The sequence below is a fragment of the Drosophila innubila genome, assembly GCF_004354385.1.
Source record: "Drosophila innubila isolate TH190305 chromosome 2R unlocalized genomic scaffold, UK_Dinn_1.0 1_C_2R, whole genome shotgun sequence".
Lineage (NCBI taxonomy): Eukaryota > Metazoa > Arthropoda > Insecta > Diptera > Drosophilidae > Drosophila > Drosophila innubila.
Genome location: NW_022995374.1, coordinates 24,008,165 through 24,029,972, shown reverse-complemented (window position 1 = coordinate 24,029,972; position 21,808 = coordinate 24,008,165). Strand labels below are relative to the sequence as shown.

General features: G+C 32.9%; 5 protein-coding genes across 6 annotated transcripts; 2 read left to right on the top strand and 3 right to left on the bottom strand.

The window, feature by feature from the left end:
* Positions 1-272: 272 nt before the first annotated feature.
* LOC117785258 (cofilin/actin-depolymerizing factor homolog) lies at positions 273-2,703 on the bottom strand. Its single transcript, XM_034623187.1, has 4 exons — positions 2,549-2,703; positions 831-1,021; positions 641-746; positions 273-575 (listed from the first exon to the last, which is right to left on the bottom strand). Exons 1-4 carry the CDS (start codon positions 2,549-2,551, stop codon positions 429-431), a joined length of 447 nt encoding a protein of 148 aa, XP_034479078.1. The 5' UTR covers positions 2,552-2,703; the 3' UTR covers positions 273-428.
* Positions 2,704-4,702: 1,999 nt separating this feature from the next.
* LOC117785259 (60S ribosomal protein L38) lies at positions 4,703-5,217 on the bottom strand. Its single transcript, XM_034623188.1, has 2 exons — positions 5,088-5,217; positions 4,703-5,025 (listed from the first exon to the last, which is right to left on the bottom strand). Exon 2 carries the CDS (start codon positions 5,023-5,025, stop codon positions 4,813-4,815), a length of 213 nt encoding a protein of 70 aa, XP_034479079.1. The 5' UTR covers positions 5,088-5,217; the 3' UTR covers positions 4,703-4,812.
* An 837-nt stretch (positions 5,218-6,054) lies between these two features.
* LOC117785256 (helicase ARIP4) lies at positions 6,055-13,237 on the top strand. The gene is made up of 8 exons (XM_034623184.1): positions 6,055-6,419; positions 7,084-9,703; positions 9,896-10,479; positions 10,539-10,737; positions 11,025-11,604; positions 12,037-12,160; positions 12,231-12,473; positions 12,531-13,237. The coding sequence occupies exons 2-8, from the start codon at positions 7,104-7,106 to the stop codon at positions 13,199-13,201; spliced, it is 5,001 nt and encodes a 1,666-aa protein (XP_034479075.1). The 5' UTR covers positions 6,055-6,419; positions 7,084-7,103; the 3' UTR covers positions 13,202-13,237.
* Positions 13,238-17,376: 4,139 nt separating this feature from the next.
* LOC117783334 (muscle LIM protein 1) lies at positions 17,377-18,496 on the bottom strand. 2 transcript variants are annotated; one of them, XM_034620709.1, is made up of 4 exons: positions 18,345-18,491; positions 17,882-18,006; positions 17,653-17,812; positions 17,377-17,544 (listed from the first exon to the last, which is right to left on the bottom strand). In XM_034620709.1, the coding sequence occupies exons 2-4, from the start codon at positions 17,994-17,996 to the stop codon at positions 17,541-17,543; spliced, it is 279 nt and encodes a 92-aa protein (XP_034476600.1). In that variant the 5' UTR covers positions 17,997-18,006; positions 18,345-18,491; the 3' UTR covers positions 17,377-17,540. The 2 variants fall into 2 exon arrangements, with proteins under 2 accessions (XP_034476600.1, XP_034476601.1); XM_034620710.1 differs by lacking the exon at positions 17,377-17,544 and having other exon boundaries at positions 17,649-17,812; positions 18,345-18,496.
* Positions 18,497-19,694: 1,198 nt separating this feature from the next.
* On the top strand, positions 19,695-21,787 carry LOC117784332. Its single transcript, XM_034622039.1, has 5 exons — positions 19,695-20,234; positions 20,293-20,519; positions 20,637-21,147; positions 21,204-21,318; positions 21,375-21,787. Exons 1-5 carry the CDS (start codon positions 19,710-19,712, stop codon positions 21,758-21,760), a joined length of 1,764 nt encoding a protein of 587 aa, XP_034477930.1. The 5' UTR covers positions 19,695-19,709; the 3' UTR covers positions 21,761-21,787.
* The last annotated feature ends 21 nt before the right edge of the window (positions 21,788-21,808 follow it).

Below are 21,808 nucleotides of genomic sequence, written 5' to 3'. Positions count from 1 at the left end.
GAACCAATAGACAATTACCGGGTACTGGATTGTAAGGAACAAATCAACTTCAAATTCCGTTTACCTTCCAATAGGCAATTTCTTCGTTGTCATGTCTGTTATATACTTGGATCTTATTTAGTGACTCACAAGGGTAGACTTATTGGCGACTTTGGCGTAAATTTCGCAAGGACTGCTTTTTCAACTGCTGCTCCTGCATTATTACGCACCTATCATAGTCATCGGGAATTGATTATTAGCTTAGTACTGTTTTCCAATAAGTCTTTACAGAGTGGCTTTTAAATTAATTTTCTTTATTTATACTGAAAATACAAATTATGTAGAAAATTTTCATACAAATTGGCGATCTTGACCGGATACATATGTAATCGCTGATTCATGCACGTTTTTTATGTTAAATGCATTGCACAGACTTTCGATCTTGTAGTCTATTGACGATCAGTAGCTCGCAGTTTTTCCTCAACGGCTTCGCGAGATGCTTCTGACAAATCAGTAGCTTGTATATACTTCTGGACTCCGACCAACGATTTCTTGAGAGCATCAAAAGAACTGGAATACAACATCTTCTTCTTAACCTGCATTGAATTGAAGTATAAATTATGATGTTACAACGATTTAATATGAGAATATGTTTGTATACCTTAGCAGTATCGGGACACCATGACATGAGGAACAACTTTTGCTTCTTTGAGCTCTCTGACGTTCCTTGACATTGGTGCATGTATTCAAAATCGAAAAGACCATATCTGAAAATGAAGAGAGAATATAATAGAGGGATTCATAGATTTATATGAAGACAAATAGATAGTTAGCTACTGATAATGACTTACCGGCATTCTCCAGGACCGCACTTCTGGATATCATCTAGAAACTGGTCGTATTCACTGTTGCGGTCTCCAACAGTTTCCACATCAATTTGCTTTTCGTCACGAATGTAGAAGATGACATAGCGGTGTTTTTTATCCTTTTTAATTTCCTCGTATGTTGTTTTGCATACATCCGAAACAGTAACTCCAGAAGCCTGTCAAATATTCAAAATATTATTATATGTTATATTTATATTTATACATTGTGAAAGTGAAAATGGGAAAAGCTCTAAACAAAGAAGCATATCGCTGTCTTATAAAAAATCAACTGTAAAAAATCCACCCTCAGGGGCGGAAAATTCTTGTATTTGTGGTGTTTTTTTTTATTTTAAGTTTCTTGTACTATCGTCAAAATCTAACGTTTGTTGCAAATTAACAATCAGTAGGAATACAAATAGCGCTATTTTCAAGTATCTTTAAAGCTTTCAAGATAAGAAGAATTCGTACACTGCCTTATATGGGCCCCAGCAATGCCAATTATTCTATTGGATCTGGTTCTTCCCCCCATGTTCATCTCTCCCTCTCTTCCACAAACACACTCATATGCGCACATCCTTCACCGTCCAAATGTCAAGAGATGTGACAAGTTTTGCTCTCTTATTATTGGGGAATATTAATTTCTTTCATATGCTGTATCAACTGTACCCAACTATAATATTTATCGAAATATATTCATCGAATTATTTATATAAATGTAACTAACGTTTAACGAGTGTTGGAAAAAGCATTTTCAACTCTATTTTCATTTATGCCAATATCATAAACAAATGCGAGTATAGTATGCAACCCTTGTATTAATACATGTACATATACCCACACACACATGTGTGTGCAAAATCTCGTATGGTTGTGTGTGTTTGTGTGTATGTACATGTGTAGGAATGGTATGGTAGACATATACAGACATACATATGTACATACGAATACATTATTCAAATTTGCCGGTAATATTGTGAAAAGTAAATTAACCAAACTTTTCAATTGGATTTTACAATTATATTGTATTAATATGTATATTCAATCCATACAAAGGTATTTTTGTATAAATTTATAACATTTATATATTTATATATAATTTGTCTGGTAAAAGTTTTATTCAATATATACCTGCATGAATTAAATTGAAAGTTTGCAAACATATGAATTTGCAAATCACATACACACATTTCGACGTACATACACATACACACGTAACTGCACAGATGCACATACATACGTATATGTATATGTATGAACATGTATTGATAAATTTGGAATTAATATTATGAGCATTACTCAGCCTATTCTGACTAATGTCTGCAGATGTATGTATGTATGTCTTGCAATACATAGATACATATGCAGACATACATACATATACCATACCAAGTATTTATATTTCCGAACTCATACATACGAACATATATACATATATCCATTTCCGTATACATATACATTCCCACATATATATATTTTTTTCTTTATTCATATAGTTTTGTATGTACCGTTGTAGATACATACATACTTGTATATCTCAAAAAATATTTTTAGTGCATAGTGCTTAAATACATATATGTACATATACATTTTACATATTAATGGCTTAATGAATCATCGTATTATGTGTGGGATGTAAGTATGTATTATTTTAAACATAATTTATTTTTATTCAATTAAAAACCTTTATATAAAACAGCCCTTACCATTTTTTTTCTGTAAAATGTGAGTACTTTTACAAAATTCGAAAACCAATTGCAATGTATGTATACTTTAAAACACAATTACCGCTTAGCCTTCCGACCGCAACGAACAACCGGACTAATCAATTTGGGTGGTGGTTCACTTGGCTGGATTTATACATGAGTTGCTAGTCTAATAGAGTTCATGAATTTTTTTCACATGCTATAAGCACTTTCGGAACGATGGAAACGGAACGAAATATTATTTCATTTTACTGTTTTGAACAAACTGCTCCAAAACGACTATTTAAATAACAATAGTGAATCTTTAATTGTATTTCTTTCATGGAGTATAATAATTATACATTTTATGTTAAAAAACGATAAGCTTATGTATAATGTAAAATAATAACAAATAATCACATGAAAGCTTTTTTTTGACGATGTTTCAAGTTTTTACTCTGTTTCTAAACAACAAAAATTAAAAGCGTCAAAAATTACATAGTATTTTAATTATTTATTCAATATTTTTATTTGGCAACCGGAAGTCAGTGTGCCAAAGTGGACGGATTGATTTGGATAATAAAACAAAGAACAGGCAATGCTGTAAAAGTGTACGATTGTCCATGTGTTATTTGTACGCGCTGCGCATTTCGGCTAAATCCACATTTGCATGATCATCTTCTTCTATTTTTATATATGATATAAAATTGTACATTGTATACTTTATGTCCGCAATTGGTTTAAATTTCAGTTCTAGTTTATATTCTATCAATGTAGTCCTCGAAGCTAACCGAATCTTCTTTCTTCGTTTTTCATTCGATTATCAGCTGTTTTCTAAGCTTAGTTGGACAACTATGCCCACGTCTTATTTCATCTCCGTACCGACTTTATAAAGCAGAGTACTCTGGACAGAAAAATGCTGTTCGCGGGCTGTCAACTATATAACAAAAAGTGGAGGCGAAATTAGGAAAAAAAAATTTAGGAGCGGTCTAGCTAACCAGTTCTCAGAAAAAAAGACAGAGTTGGCAAACCAAGGGGTTTGCCAGTTTGCAAAAGTTTTCAATCTTTTTTTATTTTAATAAATAAAATAGAATTGGCCACAAGTTATTTTTCATTGTCTTCGTATATTCATTGAATTACTACACACAGAATATCCTAAATTTTCCATTCCCTATGCCTCCTCCATGTGCGTTTTCCTTCTCTAATCAGTTGTGCGTTTTCAAAGTTTAAGAACAGCGCAACTGACGCAATAGTGTAACCATTCCAATTTGGTTCATTTTGTGTGTTGCATTGGCGCCACTGGCCACTTCCTGTAGACCTCTGCAAATTTTGGAAAATTTTTCGCTGGCGTCCGAACAATTTTTTCTGAGTACTCGCCTTAAAACTCGTGTTAAATACTTTTATTCCGACCCCTATATTATAGAGAGTTCTCAGCTGTGCCGAATCACATTTTGCGTTTGAGTAAACAAATAAAAAGTCGAAAAGTGCTTTAACTGAAAAGAAATAGATTATATAATTGTTTCGCTTCTGGCAGAGACAAATAAATTATATTACTTGAAACAGCTGTTTTATTTGTGTAATGTTGGAACTTAAACGCAGCCGTATTTAGCGGCAATTCATTTTTTTTTTCTGCTGGGGTCCCAAAGAAGGCGACCATATAACGGCAATTTGCAAAACTCCGCTCGTTCAAATATGCAGTGTTCAAAAGTCCCACTACAACTTGACTAAATAAAAGGGCGGTAAACTATTCGACATGGTAACGGCTTGGATTTTCGGATATAGTACCCAAATCAATTATGGACAACAAGAGCTAAAGGTGGAAATGAATTGAATTCGGTAAAATTGATCAACCGTTGCTGACTTTTATGCTGGAAAATGTGCAAAAGATACATTTACTTGTTATTAATGGAATAATCTTAACACGCTTAGATTTCCAGATTGATTTGGCTCCAAAAACCATAATACGTCTTTAAACTATGTATGTTATTAAATATAGCACCTATACAATTGTTTAACAACATTAAAATTAGCACTTAAATCCTCGTGGTGCTTGTGTATTAACACACATCCATACATATGTATGAATGCACATATTGCTCATTACGTTGTTATTTATAACATATAAACACATGTGCATATACACAGCAGGCACTTGAACAATAGTAAACACAGGTATTATGTTTTAAACCGATACTTTTGCATGTTTTATTCCATGAAGAATGATCAAAGAACCGTGTACATTGAAATACAAGTTTGACGCATATGTTTCTTTATAAAGTGCTGATTTACTTGACTTCCTTCACTTGCAGACCTGGTGGGAGTGACTGCTTGATTTTGTCAGCCTTCTCCTTATCCTGCACGACAAGCGTATAAAGGAAGCGGGAGCAACGAATCTTGAACTTGGTGTTCGATGGATTCTTCTTTATTTTCACAGCACGCGCATCGGAGCGACGGGCCTTGTTCAGGAAGTCTTTCACTTCTTTGATTTCACGTGGCATCTAGGGAATGAAAACATGTTTATTTATATGCACAATATTTATATTTTTAATCATTCACTTACATTGGTCTTTTTTATAAAAATCAAAGGTCCAACATGTATTTACCCTACCAATAGGGAAAAGGAAAGAAGTATTTTTCTCGAGTTTCCGGTTGTCTGACAGACGCAGGGTTGCTTTTACACTAAGTAAATGTTAGTTATCGAAAAACCTGCTTACTTGTATCGAATTGCAGTGTTTCCACTGAAAGACATTTACACGTTATCAAATAATCGAACTGCTAGCTTTAATCACTAAGCGAATAATCTATAGAGTTTTCAATTCATACAACGTAAGTGTCCACAGACATTGCGTCAACGGGTGAAATTTACTATGCTCCTGATAAAAAGGACGGTTTTTTTTTTCAAGTCCATATTAAACAGTAAGTCCGTGGATGAATGTCTGTGGACATTTTCGTTCAATGAAAGGAAAACTACAGGTTATTTGCTTAGTGTTTTAATGGTAGCTACATCAATAATAATATGGTGTAGAAAGATATGTTTTTTAATTTAATTACTATATACTTAAAAAGTTAAACTTCATCATACCGGAACGTCCATATCAATCCATCAATGTCAATAAAATAGCTATTTCAAAATAGACAAAAAAAAGAATCTAAAATAAAAATAAAGGTATGGCCAATTTATTTTATGAGATAAGAAAATTGGAAAGTAAATTACGCGAATTTTCAAAGTATATCGATAACTCTTGTTGCATTATATCATTATCTGCAATAGTGGATGTGGATAAATATTATATTATTATAATACAAAAATTTAAGATATAAATATTTTTAATTAAAAATTTTATAGATGTGATATACTTTATTTATATTGAAAACGGTCTTTCCGTGTTTATAGACTGGAAAGTGTAAGTTTGGTATTTTTACAAAATTCGTGTTAAACGATATATCGATATTTATACTTGCAATCCATGAAAATATGTATGTATGTTATTAAATAGAATACAGTAGATATACATATTTTTATCATGAGAAAAGCAAATTTGTTCGAAAATTGAAAACAATTAAGAAAATATTTTAATTCAACTGTCATGGTTTTCATACAATTTTAGTAATCTGTGAATGTAAACAATATGAAGAAAACAATCTTTATATCCTAACTATGTACTAGCATATGATCATAAAGACATTTATTCATGTCTACATACCTATGTACATATATTGAAAACTAAAAACTTGATCTCAATCTGAGTCGCCGGCTATAATTGTTTAATTATATCTCTATGTGCATAACATGTGTAAATCATCGATAATATTGAAATAAAATGAAATTTAACAAAAGAAAAATACATGTAAACGCTACATAAGGATTATTCTATAAATAACACACAATTTGGTAGGTAGTCAAATTAAAATAAACAAAACTATATACATACAAAAGTGAATTATGTTAATTCTGCATAAATATATTTATCTGTGTAAAATTGAAGAAATTTGCCTTGCGTACAATAATTCAAGTACATAATCTAGTATGTACCTACAGAAGGCTGTGATTTATCGGTAAAACTAATGAAAACCAAGAAACGGAAGTTTAAATATCCTCGAAGTCTGTTGTAGATTAATAATTTTAAATATATAACTGATGTGTATAATTTGGTCATATTATGATAAAACTAATTCAAATACAAACTACGAGGGTGGGCCGACAAGTTGGTGGCCTAAGTAGGAAAAGGCAACTTTATTAAATAAAATATAATATTGTTAATCAATCTTATTTGTAAAATCGTTATATAAAGTGTATTTCATTTTAAGAAGATTATGTGGAGAAGTAAATAAATATCCATTTAAAAATTTATCGGTTCCTATTTAGGCCAACTTTTTAGCCCACCCACGTGTAACTTGGTTCTGATTAGTTTGATCGGTTGCGGAATTTTTGGAATTTTTGTAACGAACTGCACTGAGTCAGTCAGAACAAAGAGAGATTACTGAAGAGATTAGACTGGGAACAAAATGTGTTTACTATCAAACTCGCTAATAAATATATTTTCTTTTATTTGTAGGTATACAAAAAAAAACTAAAATGGAAGATGGAAATCAGTGCCGTGTTCAGGAATCGAATTTAATCGAAAATGAAAATATACATAAGACAAATCCATGTACAAATCCAAATGTATTTAATTATCATTCACCAGCAATGTTAAATCATCCAGATATGATTGTCAATCACCCGGATACGATTGCCAATCATCCGGATGCAGTTCCCACTCATCCGCATACGATTCCCACTCATCCGGATGCAATTACCACTCATCCGCATACGATTCCCACTCATCCGCATACGATGCCCAATCATACGGATACGATTGTCAATCATCCGCATACGATGCCCAATCCTACGGATACGATTGCCAATCATCCGCATGCGATGCCCAATCATACGGACTCGATTGCCAATCATCCGCATACGATGCCCAATCATACGGATACGATTCAGAATCATCCAGAGAGCATTGCCAATCATCCAGAAAGGATTGTCAATCATTTGGAGTTGATTGCCAATCAAACAGAATTGATGGCGAATCGTTCGGATATGATGACGAATCATTCCGAGTTGATTGCCAATCATTCGGCCTTAGATACTGGAGGAAGTAGCAATCAATGCACCATGACGCCCACTGTATTACACCCCTACCCTCCAATGGATAGTATGACTGAACCAACGACAAACTCACTTGTGCCTCCGCAGGGCCAAAAAAGGAAGAATACACATGGAAAGGATGAAAGTACGAGCACTAAGAAGGGCATGTTGTCGGCCGCTGCAGAGGAGAAGAAGAATAATCACCTGAGGAAAAATATTCGAGATGTTATGAACGAAAACAATTTGGATACAACAACACTTGCGGCTCAACGAGAGGAATCGGAGAGATTAGCTCGGGTTGCTGATCAGCAAAAATCAATGCGAGAAATAAGAAAACATGTTGTCCAACAGAATTTCTTTCGCATTTTGAACTTGGAAGATTCGGATGAGGTCAAATGCGAGTCTCTGTCAACACCAATTGATAATTCAATTGTATTGCCCGATGATGATTTGGCATCCGTAACATGTGATGAGACCAGCAGTAGCTTAAGTTGCAGCATGGATGATGAGGTTCTTGATAAGGACACCAGCACCGAACCAGCATCGAATGAGGTAGTTACCATCGATGACAGTTCGGATGATGATTGCATATTGCTGTCGGAGGAGGAAGAGGAGGAGGATTACAATGAAAGTGACGATGCTACAAATAGTGGCATGCATGTCAAAGATCTGTATAATATCCCTGATGAGCATGGACGTGTTGTTGTTAATATTGCACATCCTGAAGGAGAAGAGACATTGTATTTGGCTCCACAGATTGCCAAAGTCATAAAACCCCATCAAATTGGCGGAGTGCGATTTTTATATGACAACATTATTGAATCAACACGAAGATTTCAAAAATCAAGCGGCTTCGGATGCATACTCGCTCATTCCATGGGGTTAGGCAAAACATTACAAGTTGTTTCCTTCTGTGATATATTTTTAAGACACACATCAGCAAAGACGGTTTTATGCGTAATGCCAATTAATACATTACAAAATTGGTTGAGTGAATTTAATATGTGGGTTCCCCGACATTCTGAAGATAACAATATTCGACCTCGGAATTTCGATATATTCGTTCTAAACGATCAACAAAAGAACCTAACGGCTCGCGCAAAGGTTATATTAAATTGGGTGCACCAAGGAGGTGTTCTTCTAATCGGATATGAACTCTTTCGCTTGCTCGCCCTTAAATTGGTAACAACACGCAAGAAAAAGGGCAAAAATCAGAATGATCTGCATGATTCTAGTAAGGATCTTATGAATATGGCCTTTGAAGCTTTGGTGAAACCAGGACCCGACTTGGTCATTTGTGACGAAGGACATCGAATTAAAAACTCTCATGCTGGCATTTCGCTTGCCTTAAAACAAATACGAACTCGTCGCCGTATAGTTCTAACCGGATATCCTCTACAAAATAATTTATTAGAATATTGGTGTATGGTGGATTTTGTACGTCCCAATTATTTGGGCACACGAACGGAGTTCTGCAACATGTTCGAAAGACCCATCCAAAATGGACAGTGTGTCGACTCCACGCCCGATGATATCAAGTTGATGAGATACAGAGCACATGTCCTCCATTCCTTGCTATTGGGCTTTGTTCAACGACGTTCGCACACTGTACTGCAAAGCACTTTGCCCCAAAAGTTAGAATACGTTATACTTGTGCGAATGACACCATTTCAACGAAAGCTTTACGATACCTTTATGACCGACGTTGTGCGAAAAAAGGCATTTCCTAATCCATTAAAAGCTTTTGCAGTCTGTTGTAAAATTTGGAATCATCCCGATGTTTTATACAACTTTCTAAAAAAATGTGAGACTGATTTAGATTTAGAAATTGATGACGAATCTTCAAAAACCACCACAAGTTCAGTGGTCGATCCAAGCCATTGTGTTACCAGTAGTGTGGCACCAATAATCCCTCAGCAAACTAACATTCAGAACAATGAACCCAATCTTAACTTAAACGAACAGTCAAAACAGTCTTCAAGTGGTGCAGGTTTTAATAATTCTGCTAATTCCGAGTTAAATAAGAACTTCGCTAATAAAAGGTAAATTTATTTATAAACATTGTCCTTTAAAATAAATAAAACAATTAAATCGGAATCTTTTCTGCCTTCAATTTTAAAGAAATTATCTTTAAAAAGTAAAAGCCAGAGTGTTTTATTTAAGATTAAAGAGAATATTAAATAATTAACCTATTATATATTGATAAATGTTATTTAAAATTATATAAATTGCAGTTACTGTACGGATAAGGAGGATCAACTAAATTATAATAGCTACAGCACTGAGACAAAAGGCAATTATTGGCTGGACTCTACGATGCTTTCCAAACCAAGTTATGTGGAAGCTATAAAACCAACTGATTCGACTATGGCAAAAGATTTTGAAACTATAACTGGCTCTTCCGAAATCGTTGACTTGGATACAAATGAAATAAAAACAGTTGAAAGAAATACTCTGCCAATTCCGATGAGTCAACAAAACATTTTGATGAATTCAAGCGAGAACAATATTTCAAACATGAAGAGCCTTAACAGTATTAACAATGACTCAATTAAAAAAGTAATTAAGTCCAAAAGAAATGATGAATTTTCATGTTCCTGGGCTCTTGACATCATGAAAAACTACGTACCCGACCAAATATCAAGTTCACCAAAAATGGAAATATTCTTTTGCATTATGAAAGAGAGTATTTTTATGGGCGATCGAATATTGTTATTTAGTCAAAGTCTGCTAACATTAAATTTAATTGAAGGGTTCCTTAAATCAAGTTATGTGCCGGGCAGTACAAGCTTATGGACTCGAAATGTATCGTATTTTCGTAAGTATTGTGTTATATTAAATAAATTTCAATACAATTAACTAAAATTAAATTTTCAGGACTAGACGGTTCGACTTCATCGCAGGAAAGGGAAAGACTCGTCAATGAATTCAATGCAAATCGTAACATTAAGCTGTTCTTAATATCTACAAGAGCGGGCTCTTTGGGTATAAACTTAACTGGCGCAAACAGAGTTATCATATTTGATGCCAGCTGGAATCCATGTCACGACACACAAGCTGTATATAGAATTTATCGGTAAGTAAACAATATATAAGAGGGAAATAAGAATACTTTTAACAAAAAATATCCGTTATGGTTTAATTTTCTTTTATAGAACTTATGGTAACAATTCAGAAAATATATTAATAATATTTTCATTTAGTATATACAAATGCTAATCTTACTACAAAAAATCTTTGGGAAATATTGCTCTTAATCTGTATGATTTTGAGTTATTTCAATAACTTTTGTGCTTTTCTATTACTATTGCTTAGTAATTTTTTTTATATTGACAAACGTTTTAACAATCATTTTCATTGCAGGTATGGACAAACAAAACAATGTTTTGTGTACAGAATTGTAATGGATAAATGCCTTGAAAAGAAAATTTACGACAGACAAATTAAAAAGCAAGGAATGTCAGATAGAATTGTTGACGAGTGCAACCCAGAAGCACACTTATCGATGAAGGATATAACAAATTTATGCCACGACTACAGCTCAGATGACGAACGCGTCGATAGTGAAAGTCATAAATCAGATGAGGCAGCTCCATCGACAGTTCCAGCTCCAGCTTCAGCTCCAGCATCAGCTCCAGCATCAGCTCCAACTAAAGTAAAAGATGAAACTATTAACGCGACAACGCCCCATTTGGATCCAATAATTAATACAATTATTGAATTACATAAGAATTATATCACAAAAGATCCATTTCTTCATGAAAGCTTATTGGTTGATCAGAAGGATCGAAAACTTTCACAAGCTGAAAAGAGACAGGCTCACAGAAGCTATGAGCTCGAAAAGAAAGCATCAGTGAATCAAAAATTAACATATGCCTCAGGGAAAATGCAATACAAGATTGTGAACAACGATGGCACTGTTGTCACTCGACCTGTCGCATCGGTAAGTAATCTTGATCTAGCATGGTTTGGAAAGTTAGTACCTGTAAGAGAGGGTTTTGCGGCTTTTACTTAATTGATAATTATTTTGGCGAATTTCTACAAAGCACTCTAAAAAGAGGACTTAAAAAATTTTATTTTGTAACAAAGTAATTGCATAATGAAATATAGTACTATTTAAAAATAAAATTCAACCGAAGTCTGAAAACAAAGAGATATTATTGGGTTTCTAACTTTAAATGAATTAATTTTGTTGAATTTGTTTTTATATTTTTATTTAATTCTTAGTTTAAACTTTTTTTGTAATAAAATATATGCTATATTCGAAATTCGTAGGGTTCCTAATTGTAAGTAGTAAAGGATCATGAAAGAGCTGTGCAAGAATTCATAATACCTTAGCCTTATATACCTATAACATTTATTATATTATATGCAGATTAAACCGCTGCAAACAAAAAAGAATACAAACACCGTAGTCGGAGGTCGGTCAACACGATGGATTCCTGCCGAAGTATGGCAAAGACAAGGAATGACAGCTCAAGAAATGACATTACCCCTTGGTAAGCATTTGATAAAAACAATCAGTACCCTCGGAAAATTTTTAATTTGCTAACATTTTTTCTTTTTTAGATGTTGTCATTCCAACGAATTCGTCTGAAAAATCAAACATAATACTCAAAGCCGGCCAAAGGGTTATGGTGCTAAAATCAACAAAAGGAATATATATGCAGTTGGATAGTGGCAAGATAATTGCAATCAGAACAACTTCCAAGCGCACAGATTGCGATAATAAAGACAACAATAAAGATGACGTAATTGACATTACATCTGACTGTGATACAGATAATCCCAAGCCGAAGACGTCAGAGCCAGGTAGCGACAATCAATCTTTCATAATCGAAACGGTATTTAAATGTTATCTTTTTTCAGACAAACCGATTGAGAAACCCACGGAGAAAATCTCAAATGGCGTGACAGCTAAGGAATGTCCACAAAATGATCCTCCAGAGACTACACCATTTGCGGCAACAGGAACTTTGGGCGAACTCCAACAACCTAAACCACAAATACCGCAAACTAATAGCCAGAATCAAAGTGTGGAGAGTAATCCAACAAATTTGCATCCGATGTCGGAAAATTTAGAATATCAAAAGCAACAACCATTTAAGCATGAAGGACAATTGCCTATTGTTCAACCATATAATAGTTCCATTAACGTTCAACCGAATACATCACATGCACAAACGACTATTCCCAATAATGAATTTGCGGAAAATTCATATTTTTCCAGTAAAAACGTTCAACATTCGTTCCCTCCCCAATATTATAATTACTATGACAATAAGAGCACACCCACAACGCCCGCAAATTATCATCTCAATAATTATAGTCCCTACGGTCATTTTAACTTTTCTCCTTATCATTCCAACTTCCATTCAGCGCCTGGTTATAGTGGTAGCTCTGCGGCATATATTAACTCAAATGTGTTTCCTAGACAACCTTGGAATTCTGTTGGAAATCATCAGACAAGTAATGAATCAATTCGTCAGCAACAATATATGGGTAATACGTACCCGATCAATGAATGGTCATCCCAATAAAGAATGTAATCAAATATACCATATTTCTTTAAATAACTTTTGACTAATTTATTTATTAGACTAGAAAATTATCTTGAGACGTAGCACTAAATACCAAATAAGCATAGTTTGTCATTCCAAACACATAAAGTTTATTAACAAAAAATAAAATTAGGCAATATATATATATAAAAATATATATATACATACTATATATATGAAAATCAAATGTTTATTATTGTTCTTTCCTAAGCATCGCCGAGACTTTGTGCTGATAAAAGAAACGAGCGTTTAATGCTACAGAGTTCTTCTTTAATATCTATACTGCGAGCGTCATAGACAATAAATGAAAGAATTACAGCGTTTTAATTGAAAGACTTTTGCTTAACGAAGATGAGTAAAGATAATTTTAAATATGGACTTCCCACAAAACTTGTGGGGAGCTTCATCAACCTGAATTGAACAATTGGGAGATCTGCAAGAGTACTTATCGTTTCATTCATCTCTTGTTTTTGTTTTCAGGAAAATTGTGCCTTTTTTGGATCGTATCGAAATTATCTGCAAGAGTATTTAATTTTCGCCACCCTAAAGAAAGCAATTTTTCTTGATTTTACCAAAATACAGACATGAGAAAGACGTGTTAAAGAAGTTGTTCATGCATGGATTGTTATGCTTCAGGGATCCGACGATGTTCATTTATGCAAGTAATGATGCTTCAGTCAAAAGTATACGAAGCTTGACTACCTTATACTAAGAGATACTAGCAAAAATGTGATTATCGTTATATATTTAACGCAAGTACCTAAACAATAATATTTTAGAGCTCTGTTGACTTATTTTCAATGTAAAGCATACATCATAATTATAAAACAAATACTTTTACAAGGTGTGATAAGATTGAAGGTGTTGCAAAATTTTTAGGCTCCCTAAATATGGTATTTTGTAGATATTTTTGTAATTAAAGAGTATGCTCAAGTTGCAAACTCCTTTGAAAGATTAAATCTTAAATATTGCAGTCAGGCACCTCATAGATATATTAGCATTTAATTTCTTGCAGTGAAGTTTTGCAACATGTTCGGGCAACATCTGCGGACAGTCAATATTATATATATTGTCATTGGTAAAATTAATCATTATTTAATAAAGAAAAAATTTTATTCTGGAGTGATAGTTTTTCGCGAAAGTTAAGACCTGAAATGAATTCCGATAAGCTTGACGTGTGATCTTAAAATAATTTTAGCTTTCACTTTTCTATGTTACCTTGAACTGCCTTTCCCCCAGTTGTAATTTTTTTTCGAAATAAGTGAAACATGATCATTAATGTTGATTCTTTTTCGATGTAAAGATGTTTGCATTCAATGGAATTAAATTTGTTGTAGTCCCTAAGTAACAATTATATTTCGGTTTATTTTAGGAATAATAATTATAGTGTCCACAGCAAAAATATCTTCTGACAATGCTCGGCAACAAACAGGGGTATGTAAATGTATATTAATAAAATGTATAATATCTATACGGTATGTAAAGTAAATGTTTTGACTTAGTGAAAATATACATATTTTATTTCAAAAGCTCCCTGCTTCCTTTTTTTCCTCATTACATTATAGTTAATTAAGTTTCTAGAACAAGTTTTAAATAAAACTTTTAAGATAAAACCGGCTATAACGATTTTTAAAAATAAAAAACACATAATATTATTCTTTACCAAAACAACTTATTTTCAGTTATTATCAGTTTCATCATACAACAAAACACGTGTTTTTTGGTATTTTATTAAATGATGCAACTTACATTACAACTAAAATATTTTTTAAATTTATACTAATTTTGGCTTTGTTGATCCACAGGCTTTTTTTGTTTATAATCAAATAGGTCATACCCAACCAAATAAGTTAAGGAAACTTTACTGGTACTCGATGGGACAACCGATGTTAACTGCAAGAAAGCAGCGTATGGGAAATTTTCAGATAAAACCAAGATATCAAAATGCTCCGCTTCAGATGGCGGCATCCTATGGGAATCCGATGAGGTAGCGTCCTTTTCTATTTTATTTTGACATTTATGTAATTTGCTTAATATGCAAATAAGAAATTATTTTTATAATATTTCTTTACATTTTAGAGCCCCTTATCGAAATGCCTTTGACGGCGCAATCTCAGCAAATACCTTAAAATCATATATGACTTCGGTCAGCTTGTCAACGACAACAATGCCAAAGATTCTACCGAATACTAGATTCCAGCCAAGCAAACAATATGATGAGCTTTCTTATGAAGACATTAAAAGTTGCACGGAGAAGAATATGACAATATCCGCAACAAAGAGCATTATAACAGCACCACATATTTTAAGGCCACTTGAAATTATTTCGAACAATATGTCCCCCCAGTATAAAATACTTCCAATTACTCCGACTCCAATTGTACCATATGTATCTCATACCTATTTCACTCTCGATGATGTTATTATACCCAGTTCCTCTGATAATATTGTATATTACAAGCCAGAAAGAAAGGAAACAATTTCTAAGGAAATGCCACCTCCTTTTACAACTCAAAGTAGTAAGCTAATCGAGAATCTAACGCCCGATATTCATGAAGCTGATCTTTTTGATATTTTGCCAATAGAAAAATCTAAAAATCGTATACAGACGACAATGCCAGTTTGGATCCCAGCTGCAACAAAGATTGTTGAAAGTGAGACAAAAGTGGAAACGAAACCCGTATTTTTAAATCAGAATTTACCTAATGATGTATTCAATATAATATCTGAGCTTAAGAATTTCACCTCATTTCCAAATTTTGAAATATTATCCAATCATAAAGATGAAATTTGCAATTCATGCGAAAAAAGTCCATTAACTACAACTTTCAGCACAATATTAAATGATGTCGACGATAAGAAAATGGATGAATTAATCGAAACTAAAGAAGTCAAACTTGATAAGGAAAATATTATTCCAACTACTGGTAGTAGTTTAATAAAAAGTGCAACATCTACTACTTTTATAAACTTGTTAGCTACTAAATTGAAAATTGCTCAAAACCATAAGAAATTCTCGCCCGTCACCTCAAAGAAATATTCTTTTAATACTTATTCAGTAAGCACAAGCACTACATCTAGTACAGAAGCACCACAACCCCGTAAATCCCGGCGAACTAAAACCTATTCAAGACAAAGAAAGGTAGACTCCAATGCCACAAGATTAAATAACTATAATTTGACAAATGCAAAAGTCACCTATTCAAAGATATTGAGGCCTACAGCGAAATCAATTACAAAACATAAAATACAGTCACAGAATGTCACAGAAATACCATCAACATCAACATCAACGGCCCCAACTACTGAAACAAAGAAACCTAGTGCTATAAGAAGTACGCCAATTTCAAGATCTGTAAGCAAAACGAATGTAACTGAAACTACGGCTCTTGCAGCTGAATCTGCAATAATGACTATATCGAATGCTAACGGAAGAAACTTGAGAGGATCGATGCCGACATTCAGAAAGCGTTTACCCAATCCACAAAAGGGACTTGTTCACACCACAGCTATTCCACAACTTCCCATTGAGCTATATTTTAACAAACTAAGCAGAACTCAGTAAATTAGTATTATTGTATGAAAACTGTTCAATTTCAATTACTATTTAATAAAAGTGCAGCATAAATATCTAAATTTCCTCGTGGGAAAATATTCATTATTAAGTCACCCTGCTATTAGAACATTTCTTTGTATAACGGATTCTTGAATCTTATGAAAATAAATATTTTTCTGTAAAGAAAAAAATGTTTCCATCAATTGTATCTATATGATATACTCGTATCATAAGAAGAACCTATACCAATATTCAACCAATTAGCTAGAAAAGTGAGAAAAGACAGACAGATAGTCAGACATGGCTATTTTCAGTCGGTTCGTCATCCCAATCAAGAATGTATACATAATATAAGATAAATATATATTCTATGTGCATAGTCTGACACACCTCCTCCAATGTGTTGTGACAAAATTGTAATATCTGCCGCAAATACGTGATACGTAATCATACTTGATTTTTGATATGATGCAGAGGTTGGGTGGTGGGGGGGGGTGGGGTTCTGGTGTTGTATATATACAAATTTATATATAGAAACGATTGTATGTATACAATTCACCTTATGAGTTAAAAACGATTTAAATGTATCTTTTAATTATTAAGTTCTATTTTAAAATTCCTTTTATTAGGTTACAGTCAGTGATGAAAATGAATACAAAAATAATTTTTACCATAGAATTTACATATATCTGGATAAATATAACACTTAGGGTCAAGACGTCAACTGGTTGACTTCAACAACATAGTTGGTCAGGAACCGATTTAACTGAAAATTGAAAATAGAAAAAAATGACGATATTAATATTTAAATAAATTTTGAAATATTAAATAAATAGATACAAATAAGGAAATGCGAATATGGTTTGATACTTACTCTTTCCTTAAATGTGCTCCAGAGTCCATCGACAGGCAGCCAGCACCACCGCCAAATCCGTAACCCTTTGGACCGTACTTGCGTCCGTGACAGTTTTTGCAGAATAGTTCCTTCTCGTGCTCGGTGCAGTTTGTCGAATCCAAAGCCTTATTGCACATACCTTAAATGGGGATTGAATTTGGAACGTTAGTGATATTTCTAGTATAATCGAGAGGTGAGCAATACTCACTGCACTTAAAGCAAGTCTTATGGAATTTGTAGCCACCAGCAACGCGCTCTTCAGCGGCGTAGACAGATTTGCCGCACGCGGGGCACTTGGGAGTCTCTACGGGAACGAATGGCATTTTGATATAACTGCAAAAAATGTGAATTAATTAAAAAATATGTTTTTGTTTTTTGGTTTTTGGTATTAAAAAGAAAATAATTGTTTTAATTTCATTTTATTTATTTAGTATTCATTAAATTAAATTAATTTAATTTATTTATTTAATTTATTAATTAAATTAAATAATAATAAATGAAAAATGTTTTTAATTTTATTTATTTAGTATTATTTAAATAAATAATTTAAGTATGTTAAGTCTTTTGTTTATGCTATCAAAAAAAAAATTATTAATATTCAAATATGTATGTATGAACCGTATGTGGGTGTGTAACACATATATATGTACATATATGTATGGTATACATACCGATGAAGGTATACTTGTAACGAAGTTCCTGTCTGTCAAAGATGCTGCCGACTAAACTGGAAAGATTCTGTACACTGGTAGTCTATATTTGTGGATGCACACGGCACAACAAGAAAAAATACATTTTGCGTAAGAAACACAGCAATAAAGTGATGAATATAATCGAATGCTTTGCCGTTGACTGCTTCGTAAAAGCCCATACTGAATACAAACATTCGTTTACAACAATCGAAATCACTTTTATATTTTAATCTCATACTAATTCCTAAATCCGTTCTAAAGTCGCAGCATAAACTAATATTAATAAATATGCTAATATTAATGATTAGTATTGTGGCAGCATATAACTTGCACATGTACATACGAATATGTGCATATACAGCTGCGAGCCACTGTAGTTTGTTTACATATATAGACACAAATATACCTTCCTACACGTACGTTTGTAGATACATATTTATGAGCAATACTCTTATTATTATAACAAATTATATTTATATACATATGTACAACATATGTACATGTGCAATGTGCATATACTAAGTATAAATAGATTATTAATAATGCAGACATATTGTACATATTTATTTGTGTATCTATGTATCTATGAATGTACACATTAATTTTTCTACATAAGCATATGCATACATATTGAAATGTATGTATGTAAATACCAACATGTGTATCTACATAGATTTATAATTATTCTTTTCTTGAGTGCTCTTAGTTGTCTGTCACAAATTGTGTAACACATCGCAATGGAATATTTTCGAAAGCATACAAAGGTAAATTACATGTGTATAAATGTATGAGTGGGCGTGTATATTCATATGTACATATATATGTACATATTTATGTTTGTGTAAAGCATACCTCTTTCCTCATGAGAGATTTGCCAAATAATAAATGTAAGTTTTTCATTTAGAAATGCTGGACGAAAAAATACCCTGCTAGCACATACACAAATGGTACATAGGTGATGTCAGGATTCCAAATCTAAGACAATTGTACCAAAACTGGTACACTTTTTATATAAACAAATCTATTGTACACCTTTATGGCAAATGGTACTTCTTTTCTTTAAATGTGGTATCAGCTGCAATTGTGGCTGCTGTCACGTACAGGTACACTGCGAGGGCTGTTTGAAACTTTTTTAAAAACATTGCATACTTTTGGGCAGTTAGCTAAAGCGAGCAATTGAATTTTTTTATTCATTTAAGTTTATAGAGTGTCATGAGGAACACCTCACATTAAAGGACCTATATATTTAATATTATATTACATTGATCTCTTCGGAAAGACTTATTGATTGAAAACAATAAAATTTCGAGTTATTTTCAACGACGTTATGGGATCTAGGCCGTTATGTATAGATATATATTTACATCGTCTTTGCAGCGGCGAAGATCAGCTCAAAGTTATCCTTACAATTTTTTACTCGCTGTGCAAAAGAAACTAAAAGTCGGACAGATCCCCTCGAGAACTACCAGATCGAACATGAAACATATCAAAATAAAATTGAACGATAGCACGGAGAATAAACCCAATCAATATTGCATTCAAACAACAAAGTTTATATTGCAAGCCTCGAGACCAATTATTGGATCACAAGATTCGTTAACTCGTATTAATATAGAAATAAATATGCAATTTATTTTATTGATTCCACCATTTCAACTAATAATAAAAAATACGCAATCGAATTTTCCAATTAATTGGAAGAGACCCAAATTGGCAAATGCTTTAAACGCTTTACGAGAACGTATTGCCAAACGGGTCGACCTTATTAGACGGTTTGAAAGAAGTCCAATAAAACTAATGCCAACAGAAGAAAGCACAAAAGTTGACAATAAAAAAAACCTAACAAAAATTTCACGTGGAAGATATTGGGTAAGTATATGATTTGTGTATTATATTAGCGCTTAAATTTGACTTTTGGTTTATGTAGAATAAACAGTTATCCGTTGTTGATGAAACTCACTGCAAAAGTCTAATAGATCTTTTAAGACTTCGCGAGAAAACATTGGTAGATCGAACGATCACTCTAATTTTCTGGTTTGAAGTTCAAATGGAACGACTTAAGTCTGAAAATCTTTTAATGCACATTTCCGAAATTAGGAAAAAACAAGAAAGTCTTTTGTTAAATATGTATAAAGAGAGACAATATATAAACAGGTAAGCTTATGTTTTGGGAATTATGCGGAATCAGTTGTAAATGAACACTATTTATCTTTTATCAATAAAATGTTTATTTCAATCCGAAAATATATTGTATTTTTATTTTCTTTTTAGATTATTGCTACGTTACAAACAAAATGGACATAGATTTCCTATTGAAAACGAGATGCTTTGCTTACAAAGTTATAATGGCGATAAGTTCTCTTTATTTCCACACGATGTAAGGAAAGAACAAAGGATTAACTTTTTATCTAACACAAATTATTGGCAATATAATGTTCTGCAGTCGAATTTAATGGACAGATCTGTAGGAAATATTGAATTCTATAATTTATGCTTATGGCTCAAAAAGAGAAAGATCCACAAGGAATCAATCCAGAGGACAATATTTCCTCAAAATAATGATAGTTTTAATTATTGCGAAGCTGAAAAAGATAATGCTGTAGAATCTGAGAGTCAGAAATTAGAAATACCTAAATGCGACTCGGAAGAAGGAGGTAAAACTGACGTTGCAGTTGGTTCTTTTTCTTCGCATAATACCCATAAAACGATTAATAACTCGATGGAAACGGAAAAATCATCTGAGATTCGATGCAATGTAATCGATGTTATCCCACCTTGTCAGGTATATATAGTAAAATTTTGATGTCTGTTTGTTAATATCATGCACAACTATTTCAGAATGTTAAAACTCAAGACAAGCTGTGTGAAATTCCAAACCCACCTCAAACTCCCTTAGTTGCTCGAATTAAAGGTCTTCCTATTGCTAATCAGCTTAACGTCTCTCAAAAATTACGTAAGTAAGCACAGAAGTCTAATTATTTATTTAACAGATCAAATTTTGTCTTGAAGCATGTAATTTAAATAAGGAAGAGAATTTTAACATTGAACGTTTAAGCGAGGATATATCTTTTGAATTAATACAAGAGCGTACAAAACGTCTAGGCCAAGATGATTCTATGAACATTTTGAGCTCCTCAAGATGGTTGCGATGTGGACAAAGCAATATATTCAATATCTCACCAAACTTTCTCTCAAAGCGCCTTGAAAGTTGCTCAAAATCTTATACTCAAGGCAAACCCGATCACATTGAAAAGGTGATTATTTACGAGTTGTATAATGAGGACGTACACTGGGAAAATATTTATGCTATAACAGGGGATGTTCTTGAAAAACTAACAGATGAATTAATAATGCAGCATGTAAAACACGTCGCAAAGTGTATTATTTCAAGATAAAAATAAAGTGTCTCCATAAAACTATTACATATTAAAAATTGTACATTG